Source organism: Babylonia areolata, chromosome 7, assembly GCF_041734735.1.
Source record: "Babylonia areolata isolate BAREFJ2019XMU chromosome 7, ASM4173473v1, whole genome shotgun sequence".
Lineage (NCBI taxonomy): Eukaryota > Metazoa > Mollusca > Gastropoda > Neogastropoda > Buccinidae > Babylonia > Babylonia areolata.
The window spans coordinates 44,252,425-44,269,924 of record NC_134882.1 but is presented as its reverse complement, the minus strand read 5'-3'; the positions used below and the strand labels follow the sequence as shown (position 1 = coordinate 44,269,924).

Here is a 17,500-nt window from a genome sequence, read left to right as displayed (position 1 = left end):
ATTTTTTTCACTGATAAACTGGACTGCTGTTCGGAGACAGGCATACTCTGTCACACAGACTGCAGGGAAACCTCAGATCTGGGTTGGGTGTTGGGTCCTTTCAGTAACTGACTTTTGTGTACTGGTTAGACGGACACAATAACCGAGTGGTTTAAGCGTTGGACTTTCAATCTGAGGGTCCTGGGTTCGAATCTTGGTAAACGACGCCCTCGTGGGTAAAGGGTGGTGATTTTTTTCCGATCTCCCAGGTCAAGATATGTGCAGACCTGCTTAGTGCCTGAACCCCCTTCGTGTGTATACACAAACAGAAGATCAAATACGCACGTTAAAGATCCTGTGACCCATGTCAGCGTTCGGTGGGTTATGGAAACAAGAACATACGCAGCATGCACACCCCTTTAAAACGGAGCATGGCTGCCTACATGGCGGGGTAAAAACGGTCATACACGTAAAAGTCCACTCGTGTACATAGAGTGAACGTGGGAGTTGGGGCCCACGAACGGAGAAGAGAAGAGCATACTGGTTAACCCACCCAAAGCCCACCTCACGACCTCCTCCTTGTTTACATGTTCTTTTCCTGGAACAGAATGGCTGGGTAAAGGAGGGGAAGAGAGGGGTGTGTGTGTGTTTGATGAGGTTAGGGTAGGTGTTGGCAGAGACATGTCACACACTGTGATGAGGTTAGGGTAGGTGTTGGCAGAGACATGTCACACACTGTGATGAGGTTAGGGTAGGTGTTGGCAGAGACATGTCACACACTGTGATGAGGTTAGGGTAGGTGTTGGCAGAGACATGTCACACACTGTGATGAGGTTAGGGTAGGTGTTGGCAGAGACATGTCACACACTGTGATAAGGTTAGGGAAGGTGTTGGCAGAGACGTGTCACACACTGTGATGAGGTTAGGGTAGGTGTTGGTAAAGACATGTCACACACTGTGATGAGGTATGGGAAGGTGTTGGCAGAGACATGTCACACACTGTGATGAGGTAAGGGAGAGGGGTATGTTGGCAGAGACATGTCACACACTGTGATGAGGTTAGGGTAGGTGTTGGCAGAGACATGTCACACACTGTGATGAGGTTAGGGAAGGTGTTGGCAGAGACGTGTCACACACTGTGATGAGGTTAGGGTAGGTGTTGGCAGAGACATGTCACACACTGTGATGAGGTAAGGGAAGGTGTTGGCAGAGACATGTCACACACTGTGATGAGGTAAGGGAAGGTGTTGGCAGAGACTTGTCACTATAAAGGGACAGTTTGCATTGTTCCACCTATTGTTTGACATGAGATAACATTAATGAGACTGTTATTTCAATCGACAGGCAAGGAGGCATCGATGTTGTATATTGCTCAACTGGAAAATGTACATACACATGCGCGCGTGCACACACATACAAACATATACACACACGCGCGCGCGCGCACGCACACACACACGCACGCACACACACGCACGCACGCACACACGCACGCACGCACGCACACACAAAAGGAGGCATTGACGCTGTATATTACATAACTGGTAAATGCACACACACACACACACACACACACAGAGAGAGAGAGAGAGAGAGAGAGTCCCGTGTGAAAGACAGACAGAGACAGAGAGCGTCTTTATACGTAAAAGACCCATTACAGTACAGATGATCTGCAGAGAGTCGTACATCGTATTTAATACTCTCTACAGACCACATTCACAGGAAGACGAGGACGTGTTGTTTTTTGTTTTTTGTTTTTGTTGGTTTTTGTTGTTTTTTTTTGCTTCGTTTTGCTTCGTTTTCCTGCCAACCTGATTGTTGGTCGGTAAATACTGTGAGCTGGTTCCTGCACCTCACACTCACATTTCCCCTCTCTCTTTTTTTTTTTTCTTCTATTTTTTCCCCCTGAGACAGAAATGCCGGGCTTGAGAAAGGTGTTGGCAGAGATGCTCATGGCAGTGCACTCGCGTAAAATGTGGCTCAGACACAGGTGGTTTATTGTTATGTCGTGAATCTACCTGGCAGGTACTGAGAGAGAGAGAGACAGAGAGAGACAGAGACAACAGAGGCAGAGACAGAGAGACAGACAGACAGACACAGAGACAGACACAGAGAGACAGAGACTGATGTGAGAATGTTCTCACCGATTTCTCTGTCATGGGATGTTATAGTTGGTCGTGTTGCCGTGCCGTGACATTTTAGCTAACATACACCCGGGCTGTTTGAATGACAATACAGTAAGGGCCGGGGACCAGTGAAGTTGAGGCCTCTGACACAGTGCGTCCTGATAAGGTCAGGATGATTGAGGTATTCAAAAGGGCGGTTCATTCAACGATGTTTTGAGTTGTTGCTGCTGCTGTTGTTGTTGTTGTTGTTGGGTTGTTGTTTTTTTGTTTGTTTGTTGGTTGTTGTTTTTTTTCATATCTGTGAAACTGCATGTTTGGTGCATTTCTGTTATGCATGTGTGGGTGTATGTGTGAATGTGTGTCTTCATGTTTTACATTTATCCGCTTATTTATCACCATTGTTGTCTTATTTATTTATTTATTTATGTTTTATTATTATCATTTTATTAGTATTACTAATATTATTACTACTACCTTTTTCTATATTATAATTATTATTTATTTATTTATTTATGCAAGCTTATCTATTATTTATTCCCCCGTTTTTGTTTTTGTTTTGTTGTTTTTTTGTTTTTGTTTTTTTCTCAAGGCCTGACTAAGCGCGTTGGGTTACGCTGCTGGTCAGGCATCTGCTTGGTACATGTGGTGTAGCGTATATGGATTTGTCCGAACGCAGTGACGCCTCCTTGAGCTACCGATACTGATACTGTTGTTGTTGTTGTTGTTGTTGTTGGGGGGGTTGTTTGTTTTGGATTTTGTGTGTGTGTGTGTTTTTTTTGGGGGGAGGGGGGGGAGTCTGGGTGGGGTGGGGGGGGGGGCATGAGGTATCATTGCTGTTACACTCGTCAGTTTGGATCGTAAGAAAAAAAACAACAAAAACGAGACGACTTGCAAATTGATTATGTGTCTGTTTGAAACACACGGTTCCGTTCCAGCCACGTAGTCATTACATTCAGGACAATGAGAGAAAAAAAACAAAAAAACAACAACAACACAAAATCATGAGTAGATGTACATCCACGAAATAGTCACACACACATCCCGTTCGCGTGTATGACAACCACGCACATTGACTCATCTCTCACACACACACACACACACACACACACACACACACACACACACACACACACACACACAGCAGAACATTAAGACAGTGCTACAACCATTGTCCAAAACGCGGAACTGCAGAGAAGTGGATACTTATGTCAACGGACACAGCATTTACATTGTATATTACACACACACACACACACACACACACACACACACACACACACACACACACACACACACACACACACACACACACACACACAACGCAACTGAGAGAGACACACAGTCAATCAAAAACGGACAGAGAGAGAGAGGAGTAGGGAGTTGGGGGGTGGGGGGAGTGGAGGTTGTGAATCACACAGCCACAACCACACCCAGGAAACCGCCGTGCGAACAACATGGACCAGTGTGGAGACAGGAGCAAGAGATCAACAGAGGTCGGGAGGTTCACCAGAGATGTCATCAAAACGACGTCTTGCTGTGTCTGTCAATGGTCCGTGTGATGCGGCCTGGGCCGGGGTACATAAGGTGATCTTTGCAGCGCAAAGTTCGTCTTAGAGTTAAGACTGTTCCTAAGTATATGCAATTTATCATGGAGTTGTATTTGTTTTGTATTTGTATTTCTTTTTATCACAACAGATTTCTCTGTGTGAAATTCGGGCTGCTCTCCCCAGGGAGAGCGCGTCGCTACACTACAGCGTCATCCTTTTTTTTTTCTTTTCTTTTTTTTTCTTTTTTTTTCCCTGCGTGCACTTTTAATTTCTTTTTCCTATCGAAGTGAATCTTTCTGCAGAGTTTTGCCAGGAACAACCCTTTTGTTGCCGTGGGTTCTTTTACGTGCGCTAAGTGCATGCTGCACACGGGACCTCGGTTTATCGTCTCATCCGAATGACTAGCGTCCAGACCACCACTCAGGGTCTAGTGGAGGGGGAGAAAATATCGGCGGCTGAGCCGTGATTCGAACCAGCGCGCTCAGATTCTCTCGCTTCCTTGGCGGACGCGTTATCTCTAGGCCATCACATTCTTACCGATAAGCAAACTTGCCGATGCTATGTTCGACGCATGCAATCCATCTGTAGTGCGCATTGCTGACGTCTACTGCTGTCGCCAGCCTCATTCATTGACTGATTTCTCTCTGTCTCTGTCTCTCTCTCTATCTCTCCTTTTGTTTCATACAGACTTCACGAAAGGTTGATTAAGGACCACATCAGGAAAACAGGTATGTTTTGCATAAAATGTTAAAGAAAGCCAGCAATGATTTGAATTTATGCAGGCTGTATGTGGTCTACTACTGGCCTCTCTCACTGAATGCACAGTTTCAGGAACACACACACCATAAAAAAGCTTGACAAATGCGTTTGAAAAATCGATTTTTCAGACAAAAGTGTACGGTTATCCAGTGGTTTATAAATGATCTCAGTGTGTGTGTGTGTGTGTGTGTGTGTGTGTGTGTGTGTGTGTGTGTGTGTGTGTGTGTGTGTGTGTGTGTGTGTGTGTGTGTGTGTGTGTGTGTGTAAAAATGAAAGTGCACGTGCAAGAAAGCACCTCTAATTGCTGGTGGTGCTGATAACCTTGGCTGAAGGCACTGCTTTTTTGCCGAAACTCCAGCGTAATTTCAACATGCCGCCAAGACGAAAACCGTAGAAGTTCCGAAATGGACCTTAACTTTTTATGACCCGTATCGTTTAGCCGACCTTGCCTGCAGCTCTCCATAACTAAGATCTTTTTTTTTTCGGAGCACATATCCAATCAAAGTTCACTGGTTTGAGAGGGTTTTTTTAAAGACGTGTATCTGTTTCTTAGATGAGAAATGTGGCAGAATGGTTAATACGCTCATCTGCCAATACAGAGTCCGTGAGGGTCTGGGTTCGAATCCCGCTGGAAAATCAAACTGAACGTTGGACGAGACGATGAACCAAGGTCCTGTTTGCAGCACGCACTTGGCGCACTGAAGTAGAACCCACGGCAACAAAACTGTTGTCCTCTGGCAGAATTCTATAGAAGAAATCCACTCTAATAGGTGTGTGTGTGTGTGTGTGTGTATACATACATACATACATACATATATATATATATATATATATATATGTGTGTGTGTGTGTGTGTGTGTGTGTGTGTGTGTGTGTGTGTGTATGTGTGTGTGTGTGTGTGTGTGTGTGTGTGTGTGTGTGTGTGTGTGCACTCAAGGCCTGACTAAGCATCTGCCTAGAAGAAGTGGTGTAGAGAATATGGATTTGTTCGAACGCAGTGACGCGTCCCTGAGAAAAATGAAAGTATCCGTTTCTTGTCATTGTGCTTCGCTTTTCATAGGCTACATACTGGTGGCGGACTGCTTACAGGCTCTCTTCGAAAGCCTGAACTTATTTTGCATTGTTACCAAATAACTGTGTAATTGAGTTAGTCAAGTTTAGAGCAACCAATAATCCTTTGCCTGTTAAATAGTCAGCTTTTGGCAGTTTACCCAGAAATGAAAGATTCTCTGATAAATGCTCCACAAACGACATTGCTGATGAGTTTCAGTATTTTGTTTGTGTGCATTTTTTTAAAAGCATCATACAAAAAAAGTTTATCTAGATATTACAGAATCCGTCCAAACTCCATTAAATTCAACTTACTGTTTTCTGGAATAAAAAAAAAAAGAATTCTGAAACTTAAATCATTTGTTTCTGCTACATGTAGTTGTTGTTTTTTTCATTAATGTTTTGTCTATTGATATTAATTTTTTGTTTGTATTGTGAGTGAAATAGTACTTGTCCATGTGTATACTGAGTGATTTTTTTTTTCCTCAAGGCCTGACTAAGCGCGTTGGGTTACGCTGCTGGTCAGGAATCTGCTTGGCAGATGTGGTGTAGCGTATATGGATTTGTCCGAACGCAGTGACGCCTCCTTGAGCTACTGAAACTGAAACTGAACGAATGAGCCGATTTCTAGTTTTAGACATCACTCTCTTCTTTACAGGATATGTGTAAAAGATGAATGTATGTAATGTTTCAATGTCCCCAGGGGGTACACGAAATAAACTCCTTGCCTTGCCTTGCCTTGTGGACAGGCCTTTGTCAGATGGCTTGGCTTTTACAAACCATTGCTAGATATTTAAGCAGTCCCAGAATTGTGCCAGGGTAGTCTGACACACCATCACAACAACACCACCACAAACATCAGAAAGCTGTCATAAACATCGTACTCCATGAATGTAAACGAAGAGCAACACGTGTGTGGAATCTGATGAGGCTGTGTTGTTATACAAAACAAAAATACTACTCTTTGAAGCAGACCAAAAAAAAACCCCCAAAAATACATATCCTTCCATGCACGTATGTCTAACGCTCTAAATTACGATGCAAACCAATGCGCCGTGTCCTCATTGCAGGGGAAAGAGACGAAGAAAACGAAAAGAAAGCAAGAAAGATTATAGAAAAAACACATAAAGAAAAGAAAGAAAAAATGAATAAAGGAAGGAAACCACAAAGTAAATATTTGCAAACCACTTGCAGCGTGTGCCTGCTCATGATCAAGAAAAGTAATGCAGACGTGTCCACGTGTGCTGTTTGGCAAAAGGCACATTGTCGGTGTGTGTGTAATAGCGTCTTTGTGATTTTATGAATTATGTGGTTCCAGTCTTTAGTTCAAAGAAGTGGAAGCAGGAAAAGGGATGTGTTGATGGACACAGAGTGAATGTGTCCTGTGTACTCATATCCAAACGTGCTCAATGTCTGCTTTTCGTTTGTAGCCGGCGCACTAATTCACGTGCGTTATGAACACACACACACACACACACACACACACACACACACACACACACACAAATACACACACACACACACACAAATACACACACACGCGCGCACACACACGCACTATCATGGAATACCGCCGGTGCAAGTTCTCTCCAGAGTGTCAGTGCACTTGAACAGGCGTCACGGACATAAGAGTGCATCCGGTTTGGTTTTGTTTTTATTAATGAAAAACAGACACCCAGAAAAAAAAACACAGAAAAAAACAACACATCTACTCAAAGGCACACAAATATGAAGACTTGCAAAAACAGGTTATAATGGAGGTTGTTCCGAAGTAATGAACACGTGCACATGCTTATTTCATAAAGCTCGGTAATCAAAAAACTGAAACAAGCATACGCTCAGGTAACTAGAGAGGATATGATTTTTTTTAATGTTCTGCGCATGCCTGGTCCCATCCGAATTAATCAAAAGCACAGTAAACATAAAGGCTATTGAAAAGAAAAGACGTTTTCATCACATGATGAAAAGTAAGAGGGACCATTTCAGTTTCAGTTTCCAGGTGGTGTCAAAGCGTGCGGGCTGATCCATATTCGCTACAAGCATCTGCTCAAAATAGATAGATACATTAGTTAATTGATTGATTGGTGGATTGGTTGATTAGATAGTTAGATAGATAGATGTACTGGACTGAACATCATCAGAAAAATACATAAAGCTAAAACAGCTCGAAAGTCAAGTTGTTTTTGTGAAGAGTATCTGCATTAATCAGTACACTGAAAACTTGCAAATGTTTAATTGTTTCTTACTTTTGAGTACACACAAAAATTGAATGGATTTTTTTTTATTGTTTATTTATTTATTCCTTTATTTTTAAGTCGAAGGATTCAAGTTTGATACGTTTAAGTTTGATTCGTATACACTTTACAACCGAAGCAAAAAAGTATTTAAAAATAATAATAATAATAAAAAAAGAACATTGCATAGCTTGATAATTTTCGACGGTCGTAAATACAGCTCACATCGCACGTGCAAAGCATGCAATTTGTTTTCGGCGACGGGAGCAGACGACAGTTTCTGTTACTCCACGCTGGCATGAGACTCAAAGTTTGACAGGGGAAACTGCAGGTTTTGTCAGATGGAGTTTCTGAGAAGTTGGAAGAAACTTGAACATTTTGAAGTTTCAGAAGTGGAGCTTAACACTGGAGCTGACTGCCATTTCGGGCGAGATGTTGGTGAAGGCTGACTGCAGTATGTGTCATTGGTTTTCTACGTGAAAGGCGAGGTGTAGGTGAAGGCTGACTGCAGGATGTGTCACTGGTTTTCTACGTGTGAGGCGAGGTGTATGTGAAGGCTGACTGCAGTATGTGTTACTGGTTTTCTACGTGTGAGGCGAGATGTTGGTGAAGGCTGACTGCAGTATGTGTCATTGGTTTTCTACGTGTGAGGCGAGGTGTCTTGGAAATATGTGCTGTCAATCACAACGTTTGTTTGCAGTGAACAATTTTCTCAAGTAGAAGGTATTGTATTTGACAAACTTTCGGAATTATTATGAAAATAGTAATTACTTTATGCAATGCGCTTTTAGAGCGAATTCACCGTTATGTTTCGATTTTACCTTCTGTGTGTGTTGTTGTTCTTCTTCTTCTTCTTTCCATTACACGACCAACATCGACTTGCCGATGACTGTCGTGGTTCATGCATGCTGGGTATTTTCGTGTCTCCATAACCCACGTGCGTATTTGATCTTCTGCGTGCGTGTACACACGAAGGGGGTTCAGGCAGTAGCAGGTCTGCACATATGTTGACCTGGGAGATCAGAAAAAATCTCCACCCTTTACCCACCAGGCGCCGTTACCGTGATTCGAACCCGGACCCTCAGATTGAAAGTCCAACGTTTAAACCACTCGGCTATTGCTTTTGTGTGTGTGGTTGTTTGTTGGGTTGTTTTTGGTGTGTGTGTGTGTGTGTTTTATTTTGTTTTGTTTTTTGTTTGTGTGTGTGTGTGTGTGTGTGTGACAGAGGTCTTCATTTGTTAATATTCTATATGTACGACAATAGTTGTGTTTAAAACTAAAAGTGCCCATTCGACCGGCAGTCGGTGATTTCGAGAACTGTGACTGAACATTTCCTCACACCCGCACTGACAGCGCCCTGAAAGCTTGGAACATGTGTATGTTCCCACCGTTCCCTTCTTTCAGCCACACCTTCACTGGGGCTCCCCACCCCTGTCCGTGTCCGTTGCCAGATCGTTTGCACGAGGTTTCCGCTGCAGGAGTCTCGAGGTGTAGACGTGGTAATGGTGAGCTTGACATGTAATTTCAAACAGTATTAGTTTAGTTTTGAATCCATTCTGCATGTGCAATTCAAGCAACAACCCGTGAGATGTATATCGCCACGGGGCAGGGAGTGTGTGGGAAAGATGGACGGGCGGTAAGGAATGTGTTGGTATTGCGTTCGTTAATCATGGGCGTAACCGTTGAACACGAACACACACACACGCACACGCACAGAGAGAGAGAGAGAGAGAGAGAGAGAGAGACTCACATACGTGCGTGCTTATGCGCACGCCACACGAAGGGGGTATGGACGACATTCGCTCTCACTGCCAGATGCGAGGACAAAAAACTCAGGAACCCAAAATTCCTTCTCCGGCCTCTCTAAGCTCTCAATCTGCACCAACAGCCTGGCTGAACATCAGTTTCACTCCCCACCCCCACCCCCTCCTCCTCTTTAGCTCCTTCTCCTCCTCCCATCCCCTATCCCCCCAGCCACCGGCCACACACTTCCCACTTCCCACCCAGTGACTCAGCCATTTTCATCACTCAGCACAAATTCATCAAGCATCGTTATTTCTATCGTTTTAGCGTGCACATACATTCTGCGTGTATGGGTTTGCAATGCTGTGCTGTGGTTGTCAACCTTGGTTGTGTGAGTGTGTTTGTATTTCACGGGAAGTTTGTAGACTTAGGCAAGGTAACATTTTCTAATTCAAGTTAGTTGTTTTTGCTTTTTGCTCTCTACAAACAGTACAACTGGTTTGGGACGAGACATCTCGTCTTTTTAACAGGCATCGATCGTTGCCATTATTTCTGTCAGGAGAACTTTATTTGCATGCGGTTTTTTTTTCCCTGTTGATGTTAAAAAAGGGTATATCGAGAGAAAGAGAGAGAGAGTACTGGGTGGCAGCGGTACTTAACATGAAGTTCAGAACATGGACAGGAGATCAGCCAGACTTGTGGAGATCAAGTTGCATTCAGTGACAACTTAAACCGGTAGACAACTCGTATATTCGAAGTCAAATATTGATCAGTAGTAGATTCCGCCTGCATGTGGTCTAGAACAAAATTTATCAGAACTGTCGAACCGACCGTTATACGTTTTAAAACGTTTATCAAACCATTGGCGCATACTGGCTGGTGTCATTATTTGTATTGCCGTATTTTAACACAGGCGATAGATATTAAAGCTGGATGCTTGTGTTCTGTTGCATTACCGATCAGTCTGATATCATCATCTTCGATGAACAGACTAGTATAAACAAATAAAGGAACGATTGCATTACCGTCAAATATTATATGCACAGAGAAAAGGTGCAAATAGGCTACGTTAACCGTCGCCAAGAACGCTGCTTTAATCAACAAAAATCTCGTGCTAATGCAAATAATATATGGCCTTATTTAGAGTGTAAAACACCACTTTATACCCCTTGAGTTTTGTTTTGAATTCATGTTTTGGATTAGTGTTATATGTTAAAAAAAAATCCAGTGGTTTATTCAGATTGATTTCCCATTCTATGGCAGAATTTTGATGCTCCTGACAGATGTAGTATATGCATCATAGCAACTTCCATACTCAGCCAATTAAGTTATTTTGACAAAAAATGACAAAACAACTGCTATTCATAAGTATGGCAAACATCCATACTTAGCCTAATAAAACACTTTGACGAAGATTAGTAAAAACAATAAAACAACTGCTATATTATGCTTCTTGAGCTTTGTTGTGTGTTATGAGTTGGATGAGTATTATATTTGAAAGATATATTTCCCATGGTATATTCATATTTAAGTCTCATCACATGGCAGAATTTTGCTGCTCCTGAAGGATGTATGTTATGCATCAGTGTAACTTCCATAATTAGTCGAATAAGTTAATATTTTGACAAAAATGATAAAACAACTACTATTGATCAGTGTAGCAATCTTAACATAAAAGTGCTTATTTTTTTGTGAAAGAAGAGGGTAAAATGAAACGTTTGATTCAACTGTCCTTTCCTGAAGGGTATCGCCACTGTAATTGGAATATGTAGAAAAACCCACTTTTTTCCGATTTCCACGCCAGTTCCTTTGAATATTAAAAGAAAAATATCCAGCCAAATGTGACTATCTCGTTTTACCAGAACAGTTAATTCCTTTCCGTTTGTTTTTGTTGATTAATGACACTTCAGGCAAAATCAATCAGCCAGGACGAATCACATCCAACTTTTGGGGATTTTCGAGATGCTCCCCTCTGGTCGACGGTACAGAAGTATAAAGACGAAAACCAATCGCTTCGCCAACAGCTTTTTCCCCAAAGCAGTCAATGCCTTGTCTCTCGAACAAATCCAGTGTGATAAATAGAATTGTGCAACCAACAACCATCTACCTGAATATCTTGTCATCAGCCCCATCCAAAGTAATATGCAGCTTCTGTTCAAACGCGCGCGCGCGCGCGTGTATGTGTGTGTGTGCGTGTGTGTGCATGTGTGTGTGTGTGCAGTGCGTGCATGCGTGAGTATGCACACGTTTTTATATTGATATGCACTTGGATGTATCTTATTTCTACTGTATCTGAGTTTGTGTATGATTTTCGATTTATGTTCGTATCTTGTTATGTACTATCCACCCCAACATTCCTTGTGACCCCGGTACACTTGGAAATAAAGATGTATTCTATTCTATTCTATTCTGTTCTATCAAATTCAGTTTCTGTGAAGACGTCGTCATTGTGTCCATGTGTGCTCTCCGTGCACGCGAATGTATCTTCATAGAGAGAGAGAGAGAGAGAGAGAGATGTGAGACGAAGAAAACAGAAGAATGTTCGTGCGGTTTCGTTTTTCCTGTTATTCTCAACAAATTTTCAGCATGCGCTTGGTCAGAACTGCGGAGAAACAAACGAGACAGGAATGCAGTGCCAAAACTAAAAACGCACGACTTTTTGTTTTTGTTTGCTTGCTTTTCGTCCATTTGTTTACGTCATAACTGGAAGATTCGGCAAAAGCAGGCTAAGTGTTTCGTGAGAAAGCGGGTGCAATGATTCATATGGATATGTAACACAAAACCAGGAGGTATAACAAGTTCTTGTTTCTGTGAACGCCATGAAAAAAAAAGAGATAACTGAAAGCGACTCTTAAAAAACATGCAGTTCTTAAAATAAACTTATTTGGAACGATGTAACTACGCCGTTCGTGCTCGTCATAAAATGTGTACGAGATGGTACTGGCGATGTGTAGACCCAATATATATTATGTATATTTATCTTCTTTTGGAGGGAGGGGAGGGCACACACACACACACACACACACACACACACACACACACACCCCTTCCCACCAGCACAGACACACACACACCTTCCCACCAGCACACACACACACACACACACACACACACACCTTCCCACCAGCACACACACACACCTTCCCACCAGCACACACACACACACACACACACACACACACACACACACACACACACACACACACACACACACACACACACACACACACACACATTCACCCCTTCCCACCAGCACATATACCACATCACACACACGCACAAACACACACACACACACACACACACACACACACACACACACACACACACACACAAAACCTTCCCACCAGCACAAACGCACACACACACACACACACACACACACGCGCACACACACACACCACCACCACTACCCCCTCCCCCCCCACCCTTCTCCTCCTCCTCCTCCTCCTCCCCCCCAGGAAACAAGATAATTTCGCACACTGACTTCACAACAGCTGGCTGAAACAGGACCTCGTCCCCGTTTCAAAGCCCGGCCACGCAGACAGAACATCCGTGAGACATGAGGCGTTCCCTTGTCAACAATACTGTTGAAACGGTTCGTGTGTCGGAAACCTTCACCCCTCCACAACGTGCAGCTGACACGTGAACCGATAAGGACGTTGTGTCAGCGGGTTCCCTGACAGCAAGAACAACGCTGAGCAGTGTTTGAAGATATGTGTAATAACGCCCATATCACCTTGCTAAAAAGCAAACAGTTCTTTTCCTCAGACATCCCTGTTTCTTCGAAGATTCAAAAAGGGTGTGCAGAATGAGGAAGAAGCCTAACATCAGCCGAAACACAAAACATTGATGATACATTATCTCTAAGATAAACAGCCGCCAGCATCTTGTCAAATACGATACAGCAATGTCTTCGTCGAAACGAACAGAAAAGGTTTTGATGATTTCTCCTCGTACAACATTATTCATCTCCCCCACTCCCTCTTCTCTGTCTGTCTGTCTCTTTCTCCCTCTCCCTTCCTCGCCCCAACTCTATTCCTACGCCCATCCATTGTGTCCTTGGTATTTCTTCCGTTCATCAATGGGCGAAGCCGGGTGCAAATGCTGGTGTCACCCATAGAACAGTATACGCATGCAGAGGGGTGATTTTTTTTTTAAGTGTTTTGTCTCAAACATTTCATTCAAGATGTTAGTTTTCTTAAACCGAAAAAGACGATGGAGGCAAGGGTGGTGGTAGTGAATTTAAGGTGTCAGTTGCAAATCACTTGTTTGCCCGTGATTTTTTTTAAAATTAATATTATTATTGTTGTTGTTGGTATGATTTTTTGTTACCATTTTGTTTTAACTATCCTTTATCATTTTTCACAGTTGTTGACCAGCGAGTGTTTTACCCGATTTCCTCCTATTCGATGCAGTTTTGCAATGTTTGGATGCACCCAGTCATTATTAACATCCACCTTTGTTTCTTTTGCAGTTCTGAGGTGAGATCAGCTGACGATGGGGTGCGGGGTGACACATTCAATGGTGGTAGTGGTGATGGTGGTGGCGGTGATCACTGAAGGCGCCAGAAGACCCAGAGCTCCCGGGTGAGTGTCCTTCACTGGCGTGTCTTTGGCACGGTGATTTGTTGACCAGTTGGGTTAGTCATATGGGTTTTGGAGAATGTGATTGTGAGCGAGCGCGCGAGGGTGTGTGTATGTTCGAGTTTCATTTAAATAGCCAGAGTCAGAACTCAGAACTCAAAACGTTTTTTTATTCAAGAATTGGTATTTTAGGAATGGCCTATTCTTCCAATATGTCCTTGCTAATCTACATCAGTTACAATAGCACACTTAAAGGAAACGGCAGAGAGAAAAAAATCTTCATGCAGAATGATAGATATGATGAAGAAAACACACACACACACACACACACACACACACACACACACACACACACACATATACACACACAGATTGACGGATGGATAGTAGAGTGAGAGAGAGAAGGAAAAATGGGTTTGCCGTCCGTTTCTCTCACATACCTAAAGGTATGTATAGACTACACAGCGTTTTCGACATATGGTTCTTTCCCAGATGCAGAAAACCAACAACTTGTATTCGCTGTGGCAGCCTGTTGTGGTTAAGAAAAAGATAACCCGATATATTATTTTGACTTGGTGCTCTATATTTGGAGCCTATATTGCATTTAAGCAGACACTTCGTGGACATACGAAGCTTTGCCTGGAATGCTTGGCTCAGTTGTTGTTTTTGTGTTTGTTTTTAGTATCGATAGATTTGTCACCGGTGCGTTCAGATTGTCAACTGAGTCATGCTCACCCCGTTATTTGTTTATTTATTTATTATTCCTTTATATATTTATTGTGTATTTGTTGGTGTGCGTAGCAATAGTAGTAATAATGTCATTGCACTTTTATGCCAGTATATTGACACGTTTGCGTTATCACTCCATAATGTCTTTCTCATTTTTCACAAAGCCTGACCAGGTGTTTATTGGGTTTATGCGTTGGTTAGGCATCCCTACCGATACTTTCTCCCGAAGGTCCAGGGCAGTGTGTGGGGGTTCAGTCCGAATGCTTTGGGGCATCCTTGCAACAAACTCGCTTCCTCAGTCTGGTAGGATGAGTGAGCAGTGATCTGTGTCCGTAGATTTTCAGTCTTCTTTCGCTCAGACCGTGTCTCGGGGCCACAGCAGGAATACAAGGGGAAAAGAGAGAAGAAACGCATGCTTGATAGGAATGGACAAATTGATTCAGGAAAATCGGGGTATAAACTGACTTAAGTTAGACAAAGGTTCCTGCACTTGTACCTGGAACAGATCTGGGCGGTGTTTGTAATCTGGCTTCTGTGTGTTTGCGTATGAGTGAGCTTGTGTTTGCGCGCGCGCTTCGCGAGAACGAAGTAGGAGAAACGATAGATTATTTTACTCTCGCTGTGAGGTAGAAGAAAGCGGTTAACGCCGCCACTCCCAGATGGTTTTTGTTTTCGCAGTTCTCCCCTTTTTTTTCTCCACTGGAGAACATGCAGACACATTGATGATAAGATTTCGTGGAAAAACTTCAAGACCTTAGCCACTGAAACCGACTCCTCCAGAAGAAAAAGCAGAGACCTGGAGATAAGGCAATGAAAGCCAGCACAGAAAATAGAATCGGGACAACACTGGCATTACGTAACGCACGTCTTGCCTCGGAATTTATTATCCATAGTGGATTCAGTCGTTGGACAAAAGTCTCGTGAGCGGCAGCTCGCGAAGGGAAAAAAAATTATTTCGACACGTAAAACCACTTTCATTTTTGCTTCAACGTTATTTATATTCCGATGGCTGAAATTTAAAAAGATCGACAAGAAGATGCCCGATTTTTAAATTATTTTTTTAAGCCAAGCGCGAAATTAACTTCGTTTATTCAGCATACTCGCATGTTGGGTCTGAAAAGGAAAAGACGAAACCGCTTTCCTTTGCACATGTCAAAATTCCATAACTGTACGGTATACACTGTTTGAAGTAAGCAGACCGCGAGCACCTTCAGGCTAGGTCACAGTGCCAGCCAGTGGGGTGCATCGCAAACCAATACGTAAAAATCGTACGTCATTGTTCATTTTTTGTCACAAGGCGCAGCTTATTTGCGTAACTTCCTGAGAGAGATGAAGCCGCAAATATGTTTCATCAGGGAGGAAGCGCAAACCTACTTCGTCGAATTTTTAACGGGACTCCCCGGTTATTGTTAGTGAGAACGGCGTGCGCATGCGCGTCTCCATTGCCGGTTTTTCGTTCGTTCGTTAGTTTAAACGTCTTCTTACTGTAAGTGATATCAGACGAGGATAGGAAAAAAAATCGAGTGGGTGGAAGAGGGTCGGGGGGGGGGGGGGGGGTTACTGTGTACGCATGCGTGAAAGTGTGTGTGTGTGTGTGCGCGCGCGCGCGCCGATTTTTCTTGTTCACTAAAATGCCTAATATTTCGTAGTGAAAATCGCCTGTTCCGACAAAAGCATTTTGAATTATTTTTGTGAGTATTTTTGCAAATTAACAATTTATTTTTCGTTTTATAATTACACCAGCAGTTTGCTTTAATCTTCTATGTTTACTTAGAGCATGTTTCTTGTCAAATCCGTCTGCCATTCAAGTATTCGAACTGATAGATCTATTTAAAATTCAACAAAGAGCCTCCTCTGGCTTCGGCTTTGGAGAGACTTGACGCACTGAATATCACTTTGAAGCATCATTTTATCCACAGCACACATACTTTTTCATGTCTGTGAAAGTAAGGGAAGGGGAAACTGTTGTTTTGGACCCTGTCTATGGGATCGTTTCAAGGCAAAGGTTCCCAGCCAATTACATGGTCTGCTTTCTGTCATTTGTTTGCGCCAGATGTTGATCGGAGGAATCTTAAAAAATAAGAATAAAAAGATGATTTTAAAGTAATTAAATTACCGCGTTGCTTTCTTTTAAAATGCTGTATATGTCTTGAGTTCTAGAGACCGTTTTGACGACATAGTTTTTGTTGTTTGGTTCAGTCTGTGCATATAAAATGTGATCGAACTCTGTTGAAAAGTTGTCGAAGAAAGGCAGTGCACACCCAGAAAAGCCCATGACGTCATATGGCCTTTTTTGTCACTCTGCAAGCGGTGAAAGGTTTCCGACGAAAGCGTGTGCACTATCTCCCTATTGTTCCTCTTTTCCTTTACTGTTTGGCAATCCTTCCGCAAACTTGTGCCGTTTTCAGCCTTACTCTCTCCCCTCCTTTCCCTCCCCACACACCGCTCTTTCCATCATCATCCTCCCAAATTCCACTTTCCTCTTCCCATTACTGTTGCAGTTGCCGTGGGGGCATGGTGAACTTTTAAAAATAAACTAAAGATAAACATTGCCTGTCGGCGTGTAGCGTGTTTGTGTAATTTGAACAGTTGGGGTCAGGTTGACTGCACGACTATGGGGGAGGGCGAGACGTTCAGTGCGGAAACAAAGCAGACGATGAGGGAATCACTAGAGTTCACCTTGACACAGGTGTCTGCAGCCTCGTTGGGAGCTCATTGCTAGCTTTGCACGGTGTAGTCGCCTGCAA

The 17,500-nt window shown here is 43.0% G+C and overlaps 1 protein-coding gene across 7 annotated transcripts in view; it reads left to right on the top strand.

Annotated features, from left to right (window-relative positions):
* LOC143284072 (transforming growth factor-beta-induced protein ig-h3-like) overlaps positions 1–17,500 on the top strand; it is a 92,492-nt gene that overhangs the window by 32,233 nt on the left and 42,759 nt on the right. For 6 of the 7 annotated variants that reach the window (XM_076590698.1, XM_076590694.1, XM_076590696.1 and 3 more), the window contains one exon: positions 13,916–14,027. In XM_076590698.1, the coding sequence (XP_076446813.1) occupies positions 13,939–14,027 (89 nt within the window). In that variant the 5' untranslated portion in view covers positions 13,916–13,938. Of the gene's footprint in view, positions 1–8,389; positions 8,419–13,915; positions 14,028–17,500 lie in introns of those variants that run through there. The other variant, XM_076590699.1, reaches the window with a different exon arrangement.